We start from the raw sequence: 22,092 nt of genomic DNA on the forward strand, positions 1-22,092 counted from the left end.
GAGGCAAATGCCTACATTTTGCCTGAAAAACGAAATGCTGCGGAAGTAGCTGGCTACCAGGTCGATCATGAGATAGGTGGGTATTATTGTCAAGGTCCCAAGGATTCTAGATCCCTAAGCCCAGCCTAGGTGGTTCGTATGAACGACCTATCCTGTAAAGAATGGCCAAAATCAAACACAATCCATTATAGTCTTCGCAAAGAAAGAATCCAAGGTCAAGAGAAAGGCTCGGAATCTAAGGATGATTCAAGCAAAAGAAGACTGCCCGGCGAAAAGGGGAGAGCATTGACTCGATCGTGAAACGAGAAAAAGCTACAGGTCAACAAAAGGGAAAAAAGAACGACAATAAAACGAAACAAAACATCAATGATTTCCATGCAAAATAGCTAGTGGGGGAGCGAGACAAGAACAACGAGAGATAAAAGAAAGAAAGGGCGGGGAAATCTCGTCAATGACGCAGCCCTATCAAAACACCACACGTGACCAAATACCGAATAAATAGGAAACGCCTGCAGAAAAGCAAAAGTAGATATAAAAAACTCCAAAATTGTCAATTCCCAATTCCCGGAAGAAGGATACCCGTGCAAGAGCCATCGCAATGATCAAATAGACAGAATGAAATAGACAGAATGGAATGTGTTTAGAGTGAAGAAAGCGGAGGGAGAAAAGAGGTAAAAGAAGAAGAAGAAGAAGAAGGTAAGAAAGGGACGCAACCGAGAATGGGAGGAACACGGAGGAACACAAAAGACGTGAATATAGAGAAAGCACTGCTCTCAATTCAAGCGGCTAGCCGCGTCTCCTTCGGAGTCCGAATTCTTCCTCTTGAAGCTCCCGAATCAGTCGTAAACTCTCCTCGTCTGCATCTTCTTTGACGCGGTGCTTCGAATGCTTCGACTGGCGCGGGGAGAGAGATGTGGTCGCATGTCGACCAAAGTGCGTCTCGACCATCGGAGAGCTCTTCTTGGCATGCGATGAGGATGGGCGAGGGGACGATTTCCGAATCGATGAGGGACCAGGGGTGACCTGTGTCGCGGGAGGCCGTGTCACATGATTTGACGAGCGAGAGGGAGGGATCTCGGTGATAAACCGTTCTCCATGTCGGGGTTGTCGAGACGAATGGCGCGAACTTGAATTGGGAGTGTGGAGAACACCGGAAGTCTCACCCTCTACTGATGTCACCGGCTCGCCTTCTTGTACCGGGTCCATCTCGTCGGCCAGCGACGTGGGTGGCGATACCAGGGAGGCGGTGGTTGGGTTCTCAGAGATGGCCAAGGAGCTCTGATCTTTGATATCCATTGAGTCGACGTGGAGGACAGGAGGTGATGCATACAGGGCTTGGCCAACAGTCACGACCTCGGCCATTTTACTGGGGTGGGCTTGGGCGTGGCGCAGTACGTCGTACGCGCTCTGCGCATCCTGCGGTAATGATGTAGCCGCATAATCTTCGAATGTCATGGCATGCAAATTCGGAGATGTGCTCTCCTGCTTGGTCTTCTTGACCGGCGCTGGGACAGTCTCATCCTCATTGGGCCGGGGTCGTTTTGAAGAAGCTGTTCCGCGGGGTTTCGACCGTTCTTGTGCTTTGATAGGATCGACACGACCGAACTCATCATGTATACACCGACGCTGTTTCAGTTCACACTGGTTAGTCCTTGATTCCTCCAGATAATCCCATCAAGAGCATGTGAAAGCACTTACTTTGCTCTTGCGACAATCGTCACACGCCTTACTTCGGCCCTTCTTCCCCCCGTTGACACCATCAGGGCTCAGCTCGGCGAGTCGACTGCCCGCAACAGTAGACGTCCCCATCACTGTTGAATGAAACTTGCCAGACCCATCAAATTGATCAAAGCCAACAACGCCATTGCTCTGAAAGCCAGCCTGAGAAGCAATGGCAGCGAGCGAGTTCAGCGCAGACACGGCATCTTGTGCTAGTGATGACGGGGTGCTTAGACCCGAGGTGAGTCCCAACCCATTTACACCCAGATGAGTACCTAAGGTGCCAGAATCGCCAGGCTCGTCCTTGTGTCGGCATCGTATCCGACGTCGACGACAAGCATCACAGGCCACCCGCTTTGGCCCCAGTCCCGAGCCACGTTGGGCGGGTCGAGTCTTCGAGGCGGATGAAGGCTCCCGGACGACCACGTCTCCTGCAAAGGCGGGCGCCACGGGTGCCACAGGCGTCGCAGGCGTAGCCGTCTCGCTGGGGACGGGAGCAGGAGGATTGTTGGCTGGAGCAGCAGGCGTAGCAGAGACGTCATCCGATGGCCGCTGAACCGCCTGTCTTTCAGCGTAGGTACGTTGACTGTCGAAATTGCGCTCCGACCGACGGCTTGGGCGGCCGGCCGATTTTTTCTCGTTCAACGGGATCTTGGGGTTCGATTCGATGACGCCAGGACGAGTCCACTGCGGTGCCTTCTCGTTGCCGCGCTTCCAAGCGACCCAAATGCCAAACTTTCGGATCATGTCGACAGGATCACTAATGCCTTTGGGAACGGACCGTCGAACTGCGTTGCGCGTTTCCACAGTTACGCCCTCAATGTTATATGAGCTCGCGATGAGCGCTGTGCGCAAGAGGTATTTGGTCAGTTCCGGCAACCCCTCCAGCTCAGCTTGAGAGTATAAGCGCGCATTGTAGTAGGCAGACCCCGGCTGCTCCTGATTTGCACGCTCTCCAAATTCATAGTAGATCGGATGGCGCCGATGAAATCGGTAATTTTCGTCTTGAGCGAACGAGTCCATCACGTTTTGAGGAATTGGATCATCCTCCAAGTAGCGCAGAGCGGTGTACCACTGGATCTTTTGGAAGAACGGATAACGGAACTTCATAGGTACTTTAGTCTCCTTCTCGATGTTGAGGACCTTGATTTGCATGCCGTAATTCAGTCGGGTCAAGAAATTGCCCCCTATCACCAAACTGTTCTCCGGCGTCCATACTGCATGAATCCAGCCCGATGGGATCAACATGGTATCGCCCTCGGAAAGGTCCACGCGGTAGCATTCTTTCGTTTGATTGCCCAAGAAGATCGAGTCCTGCGCCGGAGACTTGCACCACTCCTCGTACTTCTTGAGATGCTTGTCCTTGGGAGGAATAAAGAAGAATGTCTTCTTGCCCCTGAGGATATGATAGTAGACAGACGATCCCCCGAAATCGATGTGAAAGTCGGTATAACAATCGGCCACGGACATGAGGCAGTAGAACTGAACCTTGGGGTAGTCGCCAATGGCCTTGAGCTCCTGCGGCCACACTGCATCCTGCAGATCAAGGTCGCGCACGACTTTTGGCCGTCTGATCAGTCGACCAAGTCTACTCTGCGAGACTTCCAGACTGATGACGTTTCTCACTGGCTTGTCGGGTTCATTGCTCTCATAATAGTCGGCCCACTTCTGCATGTTCCACCGCTTGTCCTCGCCCTGTTGTGACTTGACATCGATCACTTCTACCCTTTCTTCAGGCCCGTAGAGCTCAGCGACAGCACGGACGGTCAATCCTTGTGGTACCACCATATCGAGTTGATCTTGTCCGCAATCCACCACCTCCTGGACGCCTGTCTCGACCTCGTCGACATGGTCTAGCAAATCATCGAACATCTCTTGAGTTGGAGCCTCTTCCACGAGTGATGCAAAGTCCTCGTCCAGCTCAGGCATGGCCTCTCGATGATTCCAAGCGGCAGGAATCACGACCGGCTCAGCCCAACCATTCCCGCGTTCAAAGTACTCAGCAGTGATGAGCTCGGGCTTCATGCGAGGGAAATTTTCAGGCAGAAATCGAATCTTGCCTTGCCGGATGGGTTCAAGGTAGTGGTGTTCCGCCGAGTCCGAGGCAGCCTTGATGACGCCCTGGTTGAGCCCAGCATAATCAATGGCGGTGCGGGCCCTCGAGGATTTACGGACAAAGGTCGTCTGCCCATGAGTAGCTCGGCAATTTCGACAAATAAATTTATCGACGGTGCGAATCTCTCGGTCGTTCTTGAACCCGGCACAGAGAATGTGAAACCAGCGCTTACACCCATCGCAGCCAATCCATGTATCTCCTTCCTGCTGCGCGTCCGGTTCGACCGGTATTCGCACCATGTGACATGCAGCACAAGTCGCCTGGGTTGTGTCGCCTCTCACATCTTCTTCAACCTTTGGTGCAACTGTCGTCGCATCGTGAAGGCTCTTGTCGGGTTCGTCATGTCTCTGTGGTCCGTACCCCATGTACTGTGACGTGTCCGATACTCTCGCATGTTCCTCCTCTTCCTCTTCCCAGAGTACGGGGGGCAACGCCCCGGCACTCGTCGTAGGTCGCGCGCCAGGGATAATCGGGCGAGATAGAAAAGTCGACCCATCGGATCGTGACCTCAAGCGAGATGGCGGGACGTGGTTTTCCGTGTTGTGATGTGATGGTTTTCTATCCTCGGCAGAGAAGTGCAGTGAAGGATGTGGGTATTCTTGTCGATCGTGCCGAACCAGATTGCTTCCCCAGACACCATGGTGAGTGTGGTAGGATTCGTCGATGCTGACCCGTTTCGTAGAATGCCCATTGGGCCAGAAGTTGGAAGGTCGTGCAAAGTTCAGAAGCAACTCAGCATCGGTCTTCATACTGTCCAAGACGGAGTGTTGTAGATGGCCGCTGGGCGGCAGTGCATGGGAAGAAGAGGAGGGCGAGCGATATGGAGAAGAGTCTCGTTCCGATCGGGCCCGCTTGGCCGGTCGCTCGGAGTTTTGCGAGTCATTGGAGAAAAGAGGGAATGCGGAACGAGAGTGAGGAGAGGAGGGGGCGGGAAGGAGAGGCGTGAAGGTAGGACTTGTTGCGAGCGCTATCGTAGCGAGTGTGTCAATGGTCGAATTTGACCGGCCATGCCCCGACCGTTGATGGCACTCAGAATCGGGGCCGGTACTCCGACCAGCATCTAGCGAGCGCTGATCGTGTTCGAGGCTGGCAGCACGTGCAAGATCGCGTTCAGCCCACGGTCCTCGAAATTCGGCAGTCGACGGTGTAATCGGCTCCACAGCGCGTCGGGGAGGAGATGGTGTGCGGTAATATGACGGACGCTCGCCCAGCGGCATCGAGAAGGACGCTGCGCTCATCATCATGGGCGAGATCCAGATCGATTCACACACGGGAGAGGGTTCGATGATGGTGGGATGGAGCTGCGACTGGATGCGACTTTTGCGGCGAAGTGGATGCAGCAAAGCGGGGATTGGTACAACCACACGGACTAGCGAGAAGCCGTCGCAGGAGAAAAAGGTGTCATTCCTGGACACCGAATACACCGTCGCACTTCGTCTCGATGATCGACGAGTCTCGAGGAACGATTGAGGATTGCGGAGGAGATAGCCGACGGGGAGGGAGGGGGAAACTCAGTCGCGGCGGAGAGAGTTGAGGGGGTTTGCGAGCGTTGTGGCGGCGGGTTGAGCCAGGCGCGATGGGAATCGCGCCGCAGCCCGCGGGCGGAAAGAAAGGCTGAAAGTGAGACGACTTCAGTCAGCAGGAATGAAGTCCTGCAGACCGAGTTATGGGCGGCGATTCTCCGACTGGATGAGATGTTTCCGAGGGTGGTTTGGAAGAGGGAGGAGGGGAGAACGGAGCGCGGCAGACGATGGAGAGAGGAGGGCAGATCGCTCGGGGAGCCCGTCCGCAGAGGAGGAGGGTTCTGTACGGCCGCGGCCGCTTTGTACAACCGAAGATGATGCGCTCCGAGTGAGACGTCTTTGCAGTGCGGGGGTTCCAATTGTTGCGCTTGCGAGTGAATTGTGTCTGACGACTGGAAGTGACTGGCACGAAGAGACAAAGAGTCCGCTGGCGGCTCCGAGCTTGGGACTTGCGACTGAGAGCGTCTTCGCCGAGCTCCCCAGCGGCATTGATACGGTATCGAACCGTACCACGTGTAACCGTCGATCCGACCGACTTCCGGCATGAGGAGGGTGCTCTGAACCCCAGCCGGGCGGTATCGACCGTCACGTACCGTATCCGATAGTGGCAGGCTTACCTCATCCGTCTAGCCTAAGGCTGACGCTAAGCCTGAAGGGGGAATGCCAAGGTAACCTCGTGGTGGTCTCTGCGTGTCTCTCTTTTGACTCGCAAGCGCTCTGTCTTTGAAATCATCACTTACCTACGATAACGCCGGGTATCCCACACTCATCTCACCGTTTCAACCAATCTCTCACACGGCCAGTTTCAACATAAGAATGAGCCGGAAGCTCGCCCCCGAAGCAAATCGGTACGTACAGAGGTTCTTTTTCTTGCCCCCCCTCTCCTCCCGCACGCCCTCTGGTCAACATTGGCGGACACTGAGGATGGAGTGGGCTGTTGGCGCTTGCGCTTCGAAATGCACCCTCGGCTGACCGACCGTCTTTTTTGTATGGGATAGGATTCTCTTCGTCAAGAACCTCAGGTACGCCGGCTCGTCTTCCGCGCCTCTCTCCATACATCGGCCGTTGCGCCGACCTGTTTCCCACGGTCCCCATCTCTGAGCGACCAGCGAGTGTCGAGGCCTGACTTTGATCTCTCTTCACCAGCTACAACGTAACCGCAGAGCAGCTTTTTGACTTGTTTGGGAAATTTGGACCCATTCGGTAAGATCGGACTCGCTCTCAGAATCGTTGCGTCTTTTCTTTCCCTCGCTAACCGCGCGCCTTGTCTACTTTGTGTTCCGGTGCAGACAAATTCGTCAGGGTATCGCCAACAACTCCAAGGGCACGGCATTTGTGGTCTACGAAGACGTACACGACGCCAAGCAGGCATGCGATAAGCTCAATGGCTTCAACTTCCAGAGCAGATACTTGGTCGGTACGTATGGTTGCCATCCGTGCGCCGCGGCCCACGTACTTTGAACATATGGAGGAAGGTCCCGGACTGACACGACTCTCTGCAGTATTATACCACCAGCCCGAGAAGATGGTCCGTTCCAAGGAGGATATCCAAGAACGACAGGAAAACTTGGAACGACTCAAACAGCAACACGGGATAGAGTGAGGGAGGGGGAGCATTGCAATGGATCTGCTATTACGTTGATTCTGGGAATGGTTATGGGTTAGCGGCGTTTCTCTTTGTGCTTTCTTTTTGTGCTCTTGGATTCCCTCGGGATATCCTCTTCTTTTGACGACCCTCACTTTCTTTCTGGGAAGGATGAATCCGGAATGATCTTGATCGTTGTTCGGTCGACTCTCGTTCGAAGCATCTACGAGCCGCAGAATATATCTCCAGACACTGACAGGTGACCTTGTCACCGCTGCCGTTCATGATGATTATCATTTTTACGATATGCTTCCGGGGTTTCACTTTGGTGCTGCATGGGAAAAGAGGCGCTAAGAGGTTACCTCTCATTGAGAGTGAAAGGGTGCAGCCCTCGTGCAGCACTTTTAGGCATCGATCAACCGGGACCGATTAGCTTTCGCGGTAGACCTCACGACAACCAACCGTTTGTAGTGGTCAATTCTAATGGACTAGTAATTCAGCTGGCGATTCGTCCACCCTTGTTTTTGGAATATGCTTGATAGATACCTATACAAGTTCACCTCGCGAGAATGGTTAGGGTGCTGATCTCTTTTGTTTGTGTTGCAGGGTATTCTCCGTTGAGCGCCACCGGGGTGCCAGGACATCCGCCTGACCCGACCGTCACGAGTGCGCCGACATGGCTGATACCTTCACACAGCCGAGTGCAAGGACAGCGCCGATATCTTGACAATGTCTAGAACCCTACCATTCATCTCCGACAGGATTGGGATTCGAGGGAGTGGCTGTCAAGACGGCGGCTCTTGAGACAGCAAATGCGTCACAGAAGGACACCCGAGTCTCCACTTTACTGCAAAGTGACGGGATCGCTCGCCTTGGCGATTTTGGTGAAGGACCCTGATTGTGAAGATGGGGCGTTTGGGGAGTCTTTGAAAAAAAAAGCATGATGAGACCCAAATGATGGCTTTGACGGACCCAGATTTCTTCGACTTGTCTAGTCATCGACTCAAGCCTTGTGCAAGACAACTTGTCCATCCGGACCGGAGGAGCCAAGAACTGTCGAACCTCCGATGCGCAGCTCTTCAAGAAAGGGTCATTTGCGGGGGGCCCAGCCCTCCGGAAGAACACCCGCCACACGAACCGACTTGACGCAGGCGGTGCTCTCTTGGAAGGGTTCCAACTTTCCAGCTTTGGGCGGTTCGAGGTTGCAAGATCCCGCGGTTTTCGTTCTACCTACCGCGGCCCAAGCTCTTTTTTAAAAACCATCTCCAGTGCACCTCCTCAGGATAATATTCATCTGAGGCCTACGCTCTTAATTTGTCGACATCGGCCACGTGCTGATGCAGACTTGTCTCGGGTTCAAATAGGCCCGTTTGGCCCCTCCCCGCGCGTCTGATCAGTCTCGAGGACTTGCAACGCATTCACCGAAGCGCCGGCCGCTTCCTGGTTTTAGTCTAGGGCAAAAGGTCATTTCAGAAGCCGAAGAAATCATCCCCCGTTGGCTCTTGACTGTCTTGTTGAGGCAAGATGGATGCTGCCAACACCGCGTTATCGCTCGTCGCATCTGCGGCGAGCAACTTGGCCATGGCGACGACTGCGCCCAGCTCGGTATCCTTCTGGGCAACATCGGCATCACCGTCCCCTTCATCATACATGATCTACCCCCACAACCCGACGGCTTATGGTCAAGATCCCAACGAGGAGGAAGATGGGGAGTGCAAACTTCTTGGGCCGTTCTCACTGCTGGTGCAGGCAGCTCTTGGCGCCCTGGCCCTCTCGTCGCTGGTGTACAAGCGGTGGAGGGAACGCCCGCAGCGACCGCTCAAAGTGTGGGCCTTTGATGCGTCCAAGCAAGTTTTTGGATCGGGACTGCTTCATTTGGCCAATCTTTTATTGTCCATGTTCTCGGCGGGGGAGCTGGGGATTCGCAAAGCGTACAAACCGAATCCCTGTTCGATCTATCTCCTGAATCTGGGTATTGATGTGAGTGTATGAGATGTGGATTGAGACTGGTGCAGACGGCGCTGACAACCTCCTAGACTACTCTGGGTATCCCAATCCTCATTATGATCCTGCGTGGGTTGAACTACATCGCATTCTACACCCCGCTGGCCAATCCACCCGAATCCATCGAATCCGGCAACTATGGTCAACCGCCCCGAGCTCTGTGGTGGCTGAAGCAGTCGATGATATATTTCATTGGCCTTCTCGGCATGAAGATCTGCGTATTCTTCCTCATCTCCCTGTTCCCTTTCATCATCAAGGTGGGTGACTGGGCCTTGGGTTGGACTGAAGGAAACACCGCTCTTCAAATCGCGTTTGTCATGCTCCTGTTCCCGGTCATCATGAATGCGCTTCAATACTATATCATCGATCACTTTATCAAGAAGCACGCTTCACAAGACACCTTGTACGATGCGCCCAACTCGGCAGATGACGACGAGGATGCTCCTCGGCGAGAAGCGCTCCTGGACGGATTCGATGAGGCATACTCGACCGACTCGGACGCAGAAAGCTCCCGTCAAAAGCCCACCGTGACGGTCAGCAAATCCAAGACCAAAGCCACCTCGAATGAACTGGCCCACTCGGAAGACGTTCTCACGGAAGATTTCTCGCCGGTTCCGCCTTATGAACCGCCAAGCTCGAGCAGTAGCCGCAGCGGACGCAAGTGAGAAGAAGCACCGGGATACTCGTCTCGGTGGGGACATGGGCATCATTTGTTATGAAGGGTATACGCAGACACGAGCACAGTCATGAATCCTGGGCATTGGGAAAGTTTATTGAATTTCAGGCGTTTTTCTTTTTCTTGCTTCTCGGATTTTTTTTGGCAAGGCGCGACGTGGAATCATGGTCTTTTTTCTTTCGCTTTATCAATGTATTATTCTTTTTTTTTGGTTCTTCGTTTGAACCTGAAATATTCGGATTTTCTTCTTCGAATTGGATTTTGTTTCTTTCCCCACATGAGACAAGGGGAATAGGCTGTTCACTTGAGCTTGAGCAATTCACGTCACATTTCAAGGTAGTCGCTTCTTCCAAGGCTAGAAGCAGCAACCCGGTGCCGAGAGCTACCTAGCATCCGCCGTGATCACCCGTCATTAAATACAAAGTGATCTAAGCTTATCTTTGAATATCCCAATCATGGTCACGGTCTCCTGGGGGGCTTTGTATACACATCCTGACCAAACTGTCCCACTTACCTTGCCTGTACTACAGCCGAACATTCAAGTTGGCACGAATACTAAAAAAGGTACAGGAAGAAAAAAAAAACCTCTATTCATTAGATTCATGATTCACACGTAAAACGAAACGAAACGAAAAAAAGCAAACCCGGCAAGGCAAGTCAGCTCCCGGTCAAACTGATACCAAGAAACCCTCCCAAACCTTGACCTCTCATCAAACGCCTCTCTAATCAATGCCAGACCCAAATAAATCCCTGGAACTCCCCCATATCTCAAAACAATACACCATACCCTTCCTAGAAACAAAAAGAAAGAAAGACAACCCCCGAACCTCTCACCCAAATCTACTTCGCCCTCTCCGAAACCGACTGCATAAAAGTCCGCTGCACCGTGATCCGGCCCCCCTGCGAAGCCATCAACCCAGCTTCCGAGTGAATCGCCTCCTCACTATTATTCAACATGATAAACTCCCTTGAAGCAGGGATCGTCATCACGCTGTTTTCCGAAATACTGTGTTCACTGATCTGGCCGAATTGTTTGGGCGTGCGGGTCGTGGGGACTGTGTTTCGGGTGGCTTTGAGTCCGTCGCGGTCGAGGGTTCCGAGTGGATAGGTGCTGGAGGCGCCGGGGGGGTTGCTGCGGGTGGCGCGGCCGCTGGAGAATTTCTCGTCGAGAAGCCAGCGGAAGAGAGGGCGGAGGGTGAAGAGGCTGCTGGCGATGATACCGAGGGCGGTTTCGACGACGGACCAGATGGCGATGGAGTATGTTGAGCCTGTTGGGGGGGAGAAGGGGGGTGTTAATTTTTCTTTCTTTCTTTCTTTCTTTTTTTCTTTTTTTTTTTTTGGTGGGAGAGAAAGAAGTTAGAGAGTGTGGAGTGGTGGTGATTTGTATAGGAGGCATGTAGAAATGGGTATTTGTATTGGCTTTTGCCTTGAAACGACAAGGAGGGAATGGTCACGTCCTGTGTGTGTGGGTGTGTGGATGACTTACGGAGGAGAGATGTGTCCGCGTGAAGATGGAGGTATGGAATCCGAATGATCACCGCAATACTTGCGCTGTTTGGATCGAACGAACATGTTAGCAAATCCAAAGAAAAAAGAAAAGTTGCAGAACCAAAACTTACATTCCACCCATACTCAAAATCACGACTACGGCCACTTTCGTCCTCGGACTCATCTGCAACTTCCACACCAAAAAGATGGGCAAGATGGACAGAGTCAAGTCGCAGACGATTGTAAAACTGCTATACACGTAGACGATCATGGCCAGTTCGTGCAGCGACATGCATGTTCCCGTCTTGGTGGGATTCGCCGAGTCCCAGAAGTAGGAGACGGGTCGACAATTGAGCAGGAGCGCGATCCAGAACATCAAGCTGACGGCGATTGTCACACCCATGACAAGGAAGATGATTGTACGGTGGACTCGGTCTATCGTCAAGCGGAGGAGGGCAACGGCGATGGACAGTTTGGCGAGTGCGGAAGACCATGTGTAGAAGACTTCGCACAACCACCAGTACTAGATTGAGGCTCTCAAGTTAGTTCTATCGGGTCTGGACGAGGGAAAGATCCAGACGGTTCGAGGATAAGGGGGATATGCGATGCGAGGAGGTGATTTTTGCTCACGTACCAGGAGTGAGATTCTGTAGTAGGCGGCACTGGGATAGTCGCTAGTGGAGCGACCTCCTCCATAGAACGAGCCGACAATACTGCATGTAATAAAGACGATAAAGAATACCTAAACTTGCATTAGAAAATAGAGGAAAATTGAAAAAAAATAAGAACCCCTCCCCCCCCAGGACGGGGACCCTTTGTTTACGAGTCATTCAAGATCACGTACCAGCGCAAAGAGCATAATTCCATCATCCCATCCAAAAGCGCGAACGACGTGAACACGCACGAAGATTCTCAGAGAGACGGCAATCAGAGCGAGGATCAACATGACGAGTCCGACGACGACGATCGCCATGCTCCCCCCGGTCAAAGGTAGTGGTGGGATCATTGTGGAGATATCTTGTTATGTCGTGATGTCTGATATTGACATTGCCATGGAATTGCTCTGGCGACCAAGTGATTGACTAAAAAGCTGCAAGGAATCGAGTTGATGTGATCGAGGTCGACTTGGAAACTTGTGTCGGCGTCAAGGCCCAGAGAGGGTATGAAAGATCTGAGAGAGGTATGCAAGAAAAACGAGTGGACAGAAAACAAATTTCTCTGAAGACGATCATCCGACAGTGACAGAAGAACAGAAGGCACAGTTATTTCTCCATCAGCACCTGGCCAATTCATCGATTTTCCGCTCGAACTCTGGATCGTTTTGAGGCGGGGAGGGGTCCAACCAAGCCCCACGAGTGTCGCGTGGGAGGGCTCATCATCGGAGCCACTAGTGGATGGACCAGATAATAGAGGATTAGACACTGCATGATCGATTTAAGCTACCGAGGCTGATATGGGCATCACTAGAACCGAGCGTTCAGCTTCACACATGCCTATCTAGGAATCAACCCCGCGCATCCTTCGGCTCTTTTTGCAAATCAACCGCGCATGGAACCCTCTCTTCCCAGGATCGATCGAACACTAGTGCGCCAGATGAATTTTGGATCTCCCTCCTCTCTGTTTCTCCTCCCTCCCCCAAGACCGTACCTAAGCAGGGTCTCGACACTCCAAAGCTTGGACTCTGGGCATCACCTGCGTGGGAGAGTCAAGACCTTTGAATGAGTGCCAGGGATCATCCGAGGCACCCAAAGATGAGCTCCACACAAGCGCCGAGTTACAGGGGTCCAGGCCCACTTTGCACGACCCGGACGATTGGCGGCTTTCAGCAGCGCCGCGAGCGCACAACAAGCCCGACCCTCCATGGGGAGTGAAATTGGGTCGTTTCACGTTCAATGATCTGGAAGTCTGGACTGTCGAGCTGCCTATAAGGCGTTGACGGTCATGTTCATGATCAACCTCCGAGCGGAGCCAAAATAGACACCGACGACAGCATCGGCCAAGTCCGCAATACGAGAAAACTCCCCGCGGATACGCTCCTCAGACCAGCACTCTCTCATCAAGCTTTGTTGGAAAGCCAAAGTTCCAATCCGCCGGGTCCAGTCGGCACGAATTGCTCTTCGGGCGGAACGTAACTACAAACCGTCGAGTCCACGCACGATGGTGGCATATTCGTATGGAATGAACGTCCTGAACTCCCGAGGACTCCTGAATCGAGACCTCTGCTTGAGACCAGATTCCAACCCCGCTGATGTCCGGTTTTGTATCAAAAACGTTCTCATTTTCATTGGTGGGATTCGCCATCGGCTCGTCGCACGTGTTTTCCTGTCTGCTCAACAAGACGTGACCATGGTTCGATGCGTTTTATCTTCCATGTCTGAAAATTCCTACATGATAGAAAACGGCAATGAGATGCTGCAAGAATGTAAGAATAGTGCGTCTGACAGGTGCAGGAGTGACCTCTGATTATGCCATTGGCCAGAATAGCAAAATGCGTTGGTCGATATCCGTCAAAGCTTTTAATTTGTCACTATTTTACCAGCTCCAGCCCTGATCAATGTTACCGAACCTCATCACGCACATACTCGCGGCTGTTGACTCGGTGTCGAGGTGTACCCATGTGTCAAATGATCGGCCATGTCGTCCCGCCTACGCCTTTGACAAGTTCACCACCGAGTGTGTCTTTGGACTTAATCACTCATTCCTCCCCATGGAAAAAAAAAAACTCAAAATATAGGCAAAACAAATCCCCCCCCCCCAAAAACATCCACGAGAGCCGCGCCCCCTGATTATCTATCAGAAAATAAGGGCGACCTGACCATTTGTCATCCGAATCATCGGGGAATCAGCCGTTCGCTGAACGAAGTTTTTTATCATATTCCATGCAAGAGCTCCTGCCTGATTTGGAGTAGGCCGACACCAATAATTCCTTATTTGGAAAGGCGCCGATGGTGCTGGATCGATGTGCCAAGACCGACGCACGCAAGATGCGGGACCTTCCGCATCATCGCAAAACCATGTGTCTGAGATTCACTGTCCAGGGCTCGCCCTGACGACTCCACAAGACAGGTCTCACTTGTGGTTTCGACAGCCGGAGCCATGTGGTGGTCTGGATCCACCTGTGCTCATGAGGGTCTCTCTCTCTCTCCTCTCCCAGTATGCGCGGATCTACACACGTGTTTCAGTCCAGATCAGTAAGTCACACTACGCCAATGGTCGAGTTTCTTCACATTACGGTATCTCAGAGGAGCTTCATATATAAGGAGTACTGGTACCCGGATGATCTGATGATTCATCATCCGTGAGCTCCCTGGAATGGGATATCTGGTCTCGCTGGCATCTGAACAAGGGCCGTGATGTGCTGTAATCACGGCGTGAGTTCTGAATCTGCATTTGCGTAGTGCAGATCCATGGTAATTAGTCTCGTTGCCGCCCCACTGTTTTGTTTGTGGTAGGCTGGTATATGAGCCGTCCTCTATAGCTTGAAAACGGTGCTCGTGAACTCGGCCTTTTCTTCCATTGCGAGATATAAGTCACGCCTTTTGTGCTCAAGGCAAGACGGAATCCCGACCATGTTACCTGTTGAGGCCCCCAGCTGGGAGAGAAAGACCACACATGGTCGTCGGTCTCCATTGCAGATTTCTCCCTCCAATCGAGTACGCTGCTCGCTCTGCCTTGCCGAATTTCGTCACTGAGTCTTCTGTACCGGGATCAGGCAATTCTTCGACAAGCATCCAATTCTCAAGCCAAATCTCATCCTTTTAGCAGGCAGTGATCCATGCTCATTATATACTGCTTTGGCTAAAGTCAAGAGGGGATTATCAAGAAAAACTAAACCTTGTTCGCTCAATCTTGACAGATCTCTATCGAGCATGCACGAAGCGGCATAGAGTTCTCTGCCTGAACCCCTCGGCATTAAAGGGAGAAGAGACCTCTAAGGTCATACAACGGCCTGACTTCGAGGCCAGCCAATTACTAGATCATGTCTTTGCTGGTTGAAATCTCGTTGAGAGCTGTTCATGCAAAGCAAAAAGGGTGCTGCCTTCATCAAGCTCCCGTCGGCATCTTTTGCAGTTGTAACCGGGGCTGACATGTGCCTCTCGCGTAACCGCGATTTTCCGGATATCGTAGAGATACCAACTCTTGAGTCTGGGAAATGTGAAGAATACAGACTTGAACTGTGGATTTTTGAGAAAGCCTTGTCCTGAACATTCTTCTGGGTTGACGATAGTATTTTCTCTCGACGAGCATCCATGTGCTTCAAAAGATGGCTGATTTCATGCCTCAGGCTATAGTCCCTGCCTCGGACGACAAAGTTCAGCCTCGAAACATCCGCAAATGACCATGTCCACACACCGCATAATGCGCCGCCCATTTTCTGCCAGACCATGCGAGAAAAAAAAAACCAACCCGAAAATTATTCCGATCCCGCGATAGCAAGCTTTCGGTGCGAGTTGCTCTGGATATAAGATCTCACAGGTGAATTTCGGAGTACTCTATTCGATTTGCCAAGAAAGAATGTCCAACGTAGGGCTCAAAACCAAGACCAAGCGGGTCTCCGCTCGGTCACCATTCGAGAACAACACAGCCAAATCCCACTCGGCGGACGAGGATATCGACATGGACGACGAGACCAGCTCCGACGAGGAGAGCATTCCGGAAAAGGACGAGGATGAGCTCAAGCTTGAGCGGATGCTTTTCGGTGACGATGAGGGATTCATGAGTGCGTTGAAGGCTCAGCAGCAACGAGAGGATGGAATGCGACTCGTGGTGCATAGCGATGAGAGCGCTGATGAGGAGGGGGAGGACGAGGAGGAGGTTGACTTGGCCAACATTCCCGATTCAGATGTATGCACGCACACACACACACCCTCTCTCTCTTGATGATTGGATTTTCCAATGCGATGTTTGCACGGGGCGACTAATGACGGGCTTTGTTTTTTTGCGCATAGCTTTTCTTCCTCGACTCTGGCAATGTTCAAACTTCAACCGAACTGGCCGACTCTGCGGAGACACCATCTGACGATGAGGCGGATGAGGAGGACGACGATGATGCAGTTCCTGCAGTGTGGCACGACAGTGACGATGAGCGCATTGCGGTCTCTCTAGCGAGCCAATCTAAATTGCGCAAACTACGAAACTTTGAGTCGGAGGATATCATCAGCGGTACGGAGTATATTCGACGACTACGTCGGCAATTCCAGCGCATGAACCCGACACCTGAATGGGCGGACCCGGAGCTCGCATCGAAGCGTCGCAAGGTTGACTCGGACGACTCGGGCATGGAAAGAGACGAGGAGATGGACTCGGACGAGGATGAAACCTTGTCTTCCCAGCCGCTGGCCAAGCTCCTCCAAAACACCTCTGACCTGACCCGCATTGAAGACAACTCCAAGCCTGGCAGCAAGCGCAAATTGCGCCAGGAAGTGGTGAACATCCAGCGATTGAAAGATGTCGGCAAGGCGCAACCGGTAAGAGAAGAAGCAAATGACCTGCTTGAAACTTTCTACTCCACTCTAGATGCTAATATTTTGATGGAAACAGTCCTCCATCGACTCTCTCATGTTTCACCCTCACTACCCTCTTCTGCTCTCTTCGGGCCCAGCTTCTACACTCTTCTTGCATCACATCTCACCTTCTGCACCCTCGCCCAATCCCCTCCTCACCTCCCTTCACATCAAGCGCACCCCGCTCCACACATCAGCCTTTGCGCCCCCCAATGGAAACCGAATCTTCGCGTCCGGTCGTCGCCGATACTTCCACATCTGGGATCTCGACACCGGCAAAGTTGACAAGGTCAATGGCTCAGCGGACCGCAAGGAAGAGCAAAAATCCATGGAACGATTCAAGGTCTCTCCCTGCGGACGCTACGTTGGCTTGGTCGGCACATCTCGCAAGGGTGGCGGTCTGATCAACGTCCTCGACTCGGGTACTGCGCAATGGATTGCGCAAGTTCGTGTGGACGGCCGCGGTGGTGTGGCCGATTTCGCATGGTGGTCCGATGGCGAGGGTATGACGGTGGCAAGCAAGAACGGCGAAGTATCCGAATGGGACGGTCGTCAACGTCGAATCATTGCCCGCTGGCTGGATGCCGGCGCCGTCGGAAACACCGTCATCGCACTGGGTGGTCGCAGCGGCCGGACCGAACTTGGTGGAGATCGCTGGGTGGCCATCGGCAGTACCAGTGGAATTGTCAACATCTACGATCGTCGCGACTGGGCCGCTGCAGCCGCGGCGGGTGCGTCTTCAAGCGCGAAGATCAACGACGACTCAACCCAGGCAGGTGTCCCGCGAAGCCCGACGCCCGCTCGAGTATTCGATCAGCTCACCACACCCGTCAGTCATTTGGTATTTGCACCCGATGGACAGATGATGGTGATGGCGAGTCGCTGGAAAAAAGATGCGCTCCGACTTGGTAAGACCCAATCTGACCAACGGTTCCGTACCGAATGATCAATCCACATACGCTCGAGACCGAAATATGCTAACATTTCTGGTGTTTTTTTTTCTCAGTGCACCTCCCTTCATGTACCGTGTACCGCAACTGGCCTACATCCAGCACTCCGCTCGGCCGCATTTCATCCGTTGCCATCTCTCCTAACAATGAGCAGCTCGCCATTGCCAACGAGCAAGGTCGGATTCGCTTGTTTGAAATTCGCGGATAGCAGATTGCAGAGACATGTGGAATTGACGATAGAAATTTTGTTCACTTTCATCCGAAGGTTGGCAAAATGTGACTTTGATATCGAGACATGTATACATCAAATAGACCATAGGTTTATCAGCATCAGGGCCATTCATCGAGTAGACTATGAATGTTCCCAAGACGTTGAATGCTTTAAAAAATCCATTTTACAGGAACTCGAGATCTATTTCGTCTACACCGTTGCGGCTTTATGTCACCACTCGACAGAACGAGAGTTCCACCTAAGGTAAGCCGGCTGGAGGAAACTTTCCCATAGTGTCAATATGCTCAATTCTACTACATAGTATATACACTTGACCTTACTAGACCGAGGCTAATAGATCTCACCTTCAGCCGCCGGTAGATCCACCTCATACATCAGATCAACCTTCCGTCCTCGGCTAAATGGGAAAGAACCCCCTCCCCCCAACACACAACCGGAACAAGTCCAAAGTGATGAATCGGTAGGTAAAAAGGGCTATCCCAAGTCAATTTTATAGGGGGTACCTAGGTATTTACCTAAAAGTCCTCCGCATAGAGTAGTCCTGAAGTCTTCCATCCTTCGTATGGGTTTATAAGGTTTAAAGTGAAACATCATATCGATACAAGACAGTAAGTTCCATTTTCTAGGAGAGGTTTCTGGCCCCACGCATCTTTTGACATCTTTTCGATCTTTTTTCCACTTCTAGGGAAATCAAACAGAATCTAGACAGATTGCAGAATCAAAAAGAGTGGAAAAAAAAAGAAGAAAAGAGGGGAGTAAAAAAAGGAAAGAGCAATATTCTTATTGTATGCGGGATTTTCAGGACGGTGCAGTTGGGTCAGGAAGGGAGGTTTTTTTGTCTGAATTAACAAGCAAAAGCCATGGGAATACGGAACAGCCCGCGGGGAAAAGGAAAGGAAAGAGACTGGGTTCAAACGACTGTGTAGACGCAATACCGCCAGAGTCATCAACTTGTCAATGAACTGAGTGGAGAAAACAGGGAAAAAAGAGTACATTGCGCTATCTTCGAGAGTCTCGCCGGGGTTATGGTAAGTCAAATGAGATCATGTCAAGACATGTAATTTCCAAGGCGGATCGTTTCTCATAGCAGGTCCGAGCGATGGACCGATATCATAGGATGAGTGGCTGATATTCGTGTTAGCACCTGGCCAACGTTTGTTTTTGCGGTTCGATTTTGGATGTAATGTGAAAGTGAGCCACTGAGGGTTTCCACCTCTCGCAGCAAAGAAGCGTGACAAAAAACAAAGTGTACAAAGGGTATATCGTAAGGGTAGACTGAGCAAACGCAAAACAAAAAGAGATGCAAAATAAGAAAAACCAAATCAGGAACGGATCGAGGTCTGAAGACGAGCGCCGCAATCTTTTGCCAACCAAAAATTGCCAACACCAAGGCAGAAAGGTCGATGCCTTGCTGGGTCTTGTATAGGAAGGTACTTCATTCATTTTGTTCGGAAATCCACATGTAGCAGTAGACCGGGAGGGGAGATGGATTGCTTTATTCTCCGTTCCCCGACGCTTCCAATCCCGGAGCCCGTTTCGGTTCATCGATAAAGTCTCTGATGACACAAGTCGCACGGTCAGGACCCTGGCAGACCTTGTTACGGTTCAGATGCTTGAAGCGTGGACCTATAGGTCCATTGACCCAGTGATACTGGCCAGCGAAGCGGTACTGGCGGCGATCACTGAGCGGGTAAAACTTATCTCCCCAGTGGCCTCGGAAGTAGAACCATTCTGTTGGGGCCTCGGGGTTGGCGGTTGAAGCACGGAGGTTGTCATTGTCCCAATCGTAGGTGTAGCTCTTGGAGTTCAGCACCGGATCCCAGAGTGGGCCACGGTCTGTGACATCGTGCAGAAGCCCCCAAGGTAGAACATATTCGTGGGTTCCTGGACGAGCATACATTGCATGACTGCCACTGGCCGAATAAATAACGGGCTTTAAAAAAGACAGCAATTAGCACGTCTGAAACCAAAAAGGGAAACCAATTTGATCTCCCCGGGGAAAAAAGCAACTTCAATTTCATATGCTCACCCTTTTGCCGATTTTTTCGACGGCCTCATAACGGAAGGCTTCGCCAGCAGTATGCGCGCTGAAAAACAGAGCTTTAGGTTGACCGTGGTGGAAGCGCACCAGACAATGCTCCCAGTCTCCGACATGGTTTCCGAAGCGGACATTGACGACGGTATTACCGAGGTTGAAACTGTAGAAATAGAACCAGAACGCGTCCACAACGCCGTCGCCTTTGTCCATTACCAGGAGGACAGCAGGCGCCTCGCTGCGGCCTCCAGGGCTCTGCGGGTGGGCTTCCCGAAGCTGATCCTGGATAGGCGGATGTCCTCCATACCGCTTCTTCAGCTCCTGCTTCAACCGACGATGGGCTGCTTTGGATTCACGCCGAAGCTGCTCTTGCTCGATGCGTGCTCGTCCACGCGCAGTGCGTCGCCTGAGATCGTCCCATTCTGCATCGTCATCGTGCTCCGAGGCCGCGCCTTTGGGATATTTGTCGTACTCCTCCCAAGTTGGCTCACTCAATTGCTCGCTCATTCGATCCCCAGCCTCGTCGCCCGTATCACCGCCCGGCCCCTGCGGGATGTTTTGCTGGCCTTCAAGCCACGGCGGGCGGGAAGTGGGGTCATCGTCACTCGTCAAAAAGACATGACGGCCACCTTCCCACTGATTGAGGTCATTCAAATCCTTCAACGTGGGGTGATCCCATTGAGCCTGAATGGGGGTATAATTGAGTGTCGGGGTCGTGTGGTATAGATGTTCCGCAATGTCACCAGGCCAGAATTGCTCGCCGGAATACAGATGCACAAGTGGAGCATACTCGAAGACGTAGTCGGGGATCTCCCGGTGCGCCCGCTCGTTTGCATCCCGGACAGTCTGATTATTGTTATCGACCCCACTCGCCCAGAACTTGAGCCACGGTTTCTCGGCGATTTGGTCATCAAGCGGTTTTGACCAACGATTGGGATCTTCAGCACCATAGAAGCCTTGGGCTACGTAAAAATGCGAGGCGCCACACACGCCGAGCCAGCGGCATGCCTTTCGGTCGAACCATGACTTTGACGTGGCCAGCCAACTCGACTCCTCTTTGTCTTCCTCACACCAGATCCAAGCGTCTGGGTTGACCGTTCGGGCAAGGCTGTTGATGGAGACATAGAGGATCAGCGTCGTAAGGGCGGCGATAGTCGTTTTCGCCTTTCGCCCCATTTGTTGTAGTGACCCGGTCGCAACTTGCAGCGCCGAGCTCACTGAGATATTTGTCGATACAGATTGTTGGTCAATTGCGAAAGCCGGCGTTGCAACCAGGTTGGAGAGCGCCGAGAGAGCGTTATCCTCGCCTGCTGTAATACAGTGACGAGCAAGCGAATCGGTGGGAAGCGGCAAGCATGCCGTAGAGAAGGAATCCTGCGGTGGTGTAGTTGGACGAGAAGTAACGAGGGACACAATTGCAAGCACGGCCACGAGGAACCAGGTTCGTGGGGAGGGCAATACTATAAAGATAGGGCAACACCGACGAGTCAGTTGATCATCTTGTCTTGCCCGTATATACCGAGACTTCCGGGCCCATTAGACGGATCCGTGAGCGGATCAACAAGAGGGGGGGGAGGAAAAGCATGAAAAATAATGACACAAACGTTGTCCATCAATCGTGTAAACTGGTTATGATTAACAGGGCAGCGAGGAAATAGAAAAACCCCCAAAAGCATGTTGATCCGTGAAAGACCCATCGGCCCAAATTCGGAAGACAGTAAAAAGAATGGAAAAACGAAGAAAGGTCCAATTACAAATGCGCTTAACCAGCCAACGAATACATTCACAGAAGGTGTCGGGAGACAATCGATGGACGATCTCGAACGAGTCAGAGTGGACACTGGACATCCGGGAACGTGCGGAAAATTGGAAAATTGGAAACGCATGGTAACGCGCCAAGCCGGATGCGCTCATCGCGCGAGAGAGGCGGGGCGCTCTCCTGCTCTTCTTTTCCTTCCAGGCATAAACAGTGCAGAATTCGAAAAGAGTCAAGTGGAGACAGCCCTGGCCCTGTCATGGGAGGGGGGTTGTGATGACTCTCCTGCAGGGCCAGGATGAGGCCCAGACGGGACGAACGGGGATCAACGGAAGACTCGGAACGCAAAGACTTGAACATACCTGGACAGGATGCAGACCGGGCCATGGTTTTTTTTTCTGGCGGGACTGATCCACGAGCGAGGGGCACGAATGAGTCGGTAGGTGATTGTTCTCGAGGAGGGAAAGAGCAAAATAGCTCAATTGTCTAGACACAAGGGAGAGA

The 22,092-nt window shown here is 52.2% G+C and overlaps 6 protein-coding genes across 6 annotated transcripts; 3 read left to right on the forward strand and 3 right to left on the reverse strand.

The window, feature by feature from the left end:
* Positions 1–786: 786 nt before the first annotated feature.
* POX_h09503 (JmjC domain-containing histone demethylation protein 1) lies at positions 787–5,903 on the reverse strand (the record flags this gene model as incomplete). Its single annotated transcript, XM_050118256.1, has 3 exons — positions 787–1,626; positions 1,699–5,204; positions 5,258–5,903. 3 exons carry the CDS (start codon positions 5,901–5,903, stop codon positions 787–789), a joined length of 4,992 nt encoding a protein of 1,663 aa, XP_049965043.1.
* A 271-nt stretch (positions 5,904–6,174) lies between these two features.
* Positions 6,175–6,961, forward strand: POX_h09504 (Splicing factor 3B subunit 6; the record flags this gene model as incomplete). Its single annotated transcript, XM_050118257.1, has 4 exons — positions 6,175–6,206; positions 6,505–6,561; positions 6,648–6,775; positions 6,861–6,961. 4 exons carry the CDS (start codon positions 6,175–6,177, stop codon positions 6,959–6,961), a joined length of 318 nt encoding a protein of 105 aa, XP_049965044.1.
* Positions 6,962–8,467: 1,506 nt separating this feature from the next.
* On the forward strand, positions 8,468–9,612 carry POX_h09505 (uncharacterized protein; the record flags this gene model as incomplete). Its single annotated transcript, XM_050118258.1, has 2 exons — positions 8,468–8,923; positions 8,980–9,612. 2 exons carry the CDS (start codon positions 8,468–8,470, stop codon positions 9,610–9,612), a joined length of 1,089 nt encoding a protein of 362 aa, XP_049965045.1.
* An 851-nt stretch (positions 9,613–10,463) lies between these two features.
* Positions 10,464–12,117, reverse strand: POX_h09506 (uncharacterized protein; the record flags this gene model as incomplete). Its single annotated transcript, XM_050118259.1, has 5 exons — positions 10,464–10,891; positions 11,110–11,174; positions 11,243–11,634; positions 11,746–11,853; positions 11,956–12,117. 5 exons carry the CDS (start codon positions 12,115–12,117, stop codon positions 10,464–10,466), a joined length of 1,155 nt encoding a protein of 384 aa, XP_049965046.1.
* Positions 12,118–15,626: 3,509 nt separating this feature from the next.
* POX_h09507 (uncharacterized protein) lies at positions 15,627–17,773 on the forward strand (the record flags this gene model as incomplete). Its single annotated transcript, XM_050118260.1, has 4 exons — positions 15,627–15,956; positions 16,061–16,579; positions 16,653–17,523; positions 17,622–17,773. The coding sequence occupies 4 exons, from the start codon at positions 15,627–15,629 to the stop codon at positions 17,771–17,773; spliced, it is 1,872 nt and encodes a 623-aa protein (XP_049965047.1).
* Positions 17,774–19,292: 1,519 nt separating this feature from the next.
* On the reverse strand, positions 19,293–21,445 carry POX_h09508 (uncharacterized protein; the record flags this gene model as incomplete). The annotated part of the gene is made up of 3 exons (XM_050118261.1): positions 19,293–19,730; positions 19,827–21,292; positions 21,352–21,445. The coding sequence occupies 3 exons, from the start codon at positions 21,443–21,445 to the stop codon at positions 19,293–19,295; spliced, it is 1,998 nt and encodes a 665-aa protein (XP_049965048.1).
* Positions 21,446–22,092: the final 647 nt, after the last annotated feature.

This window comes from Penicillium oxalicum, chromosome VIII (assembly GCF_001723175.1).
Source record: "Penicillium oxalicum strain HP7-1 chromosome VIII, whole genome shotgun sequence".
NCBI lineage: Eukaryota > Fungi > Ascomycota > Eurotiomycetes > Eurotiales > Aspergillaceae > Penicillium > Penicillium oxalicum.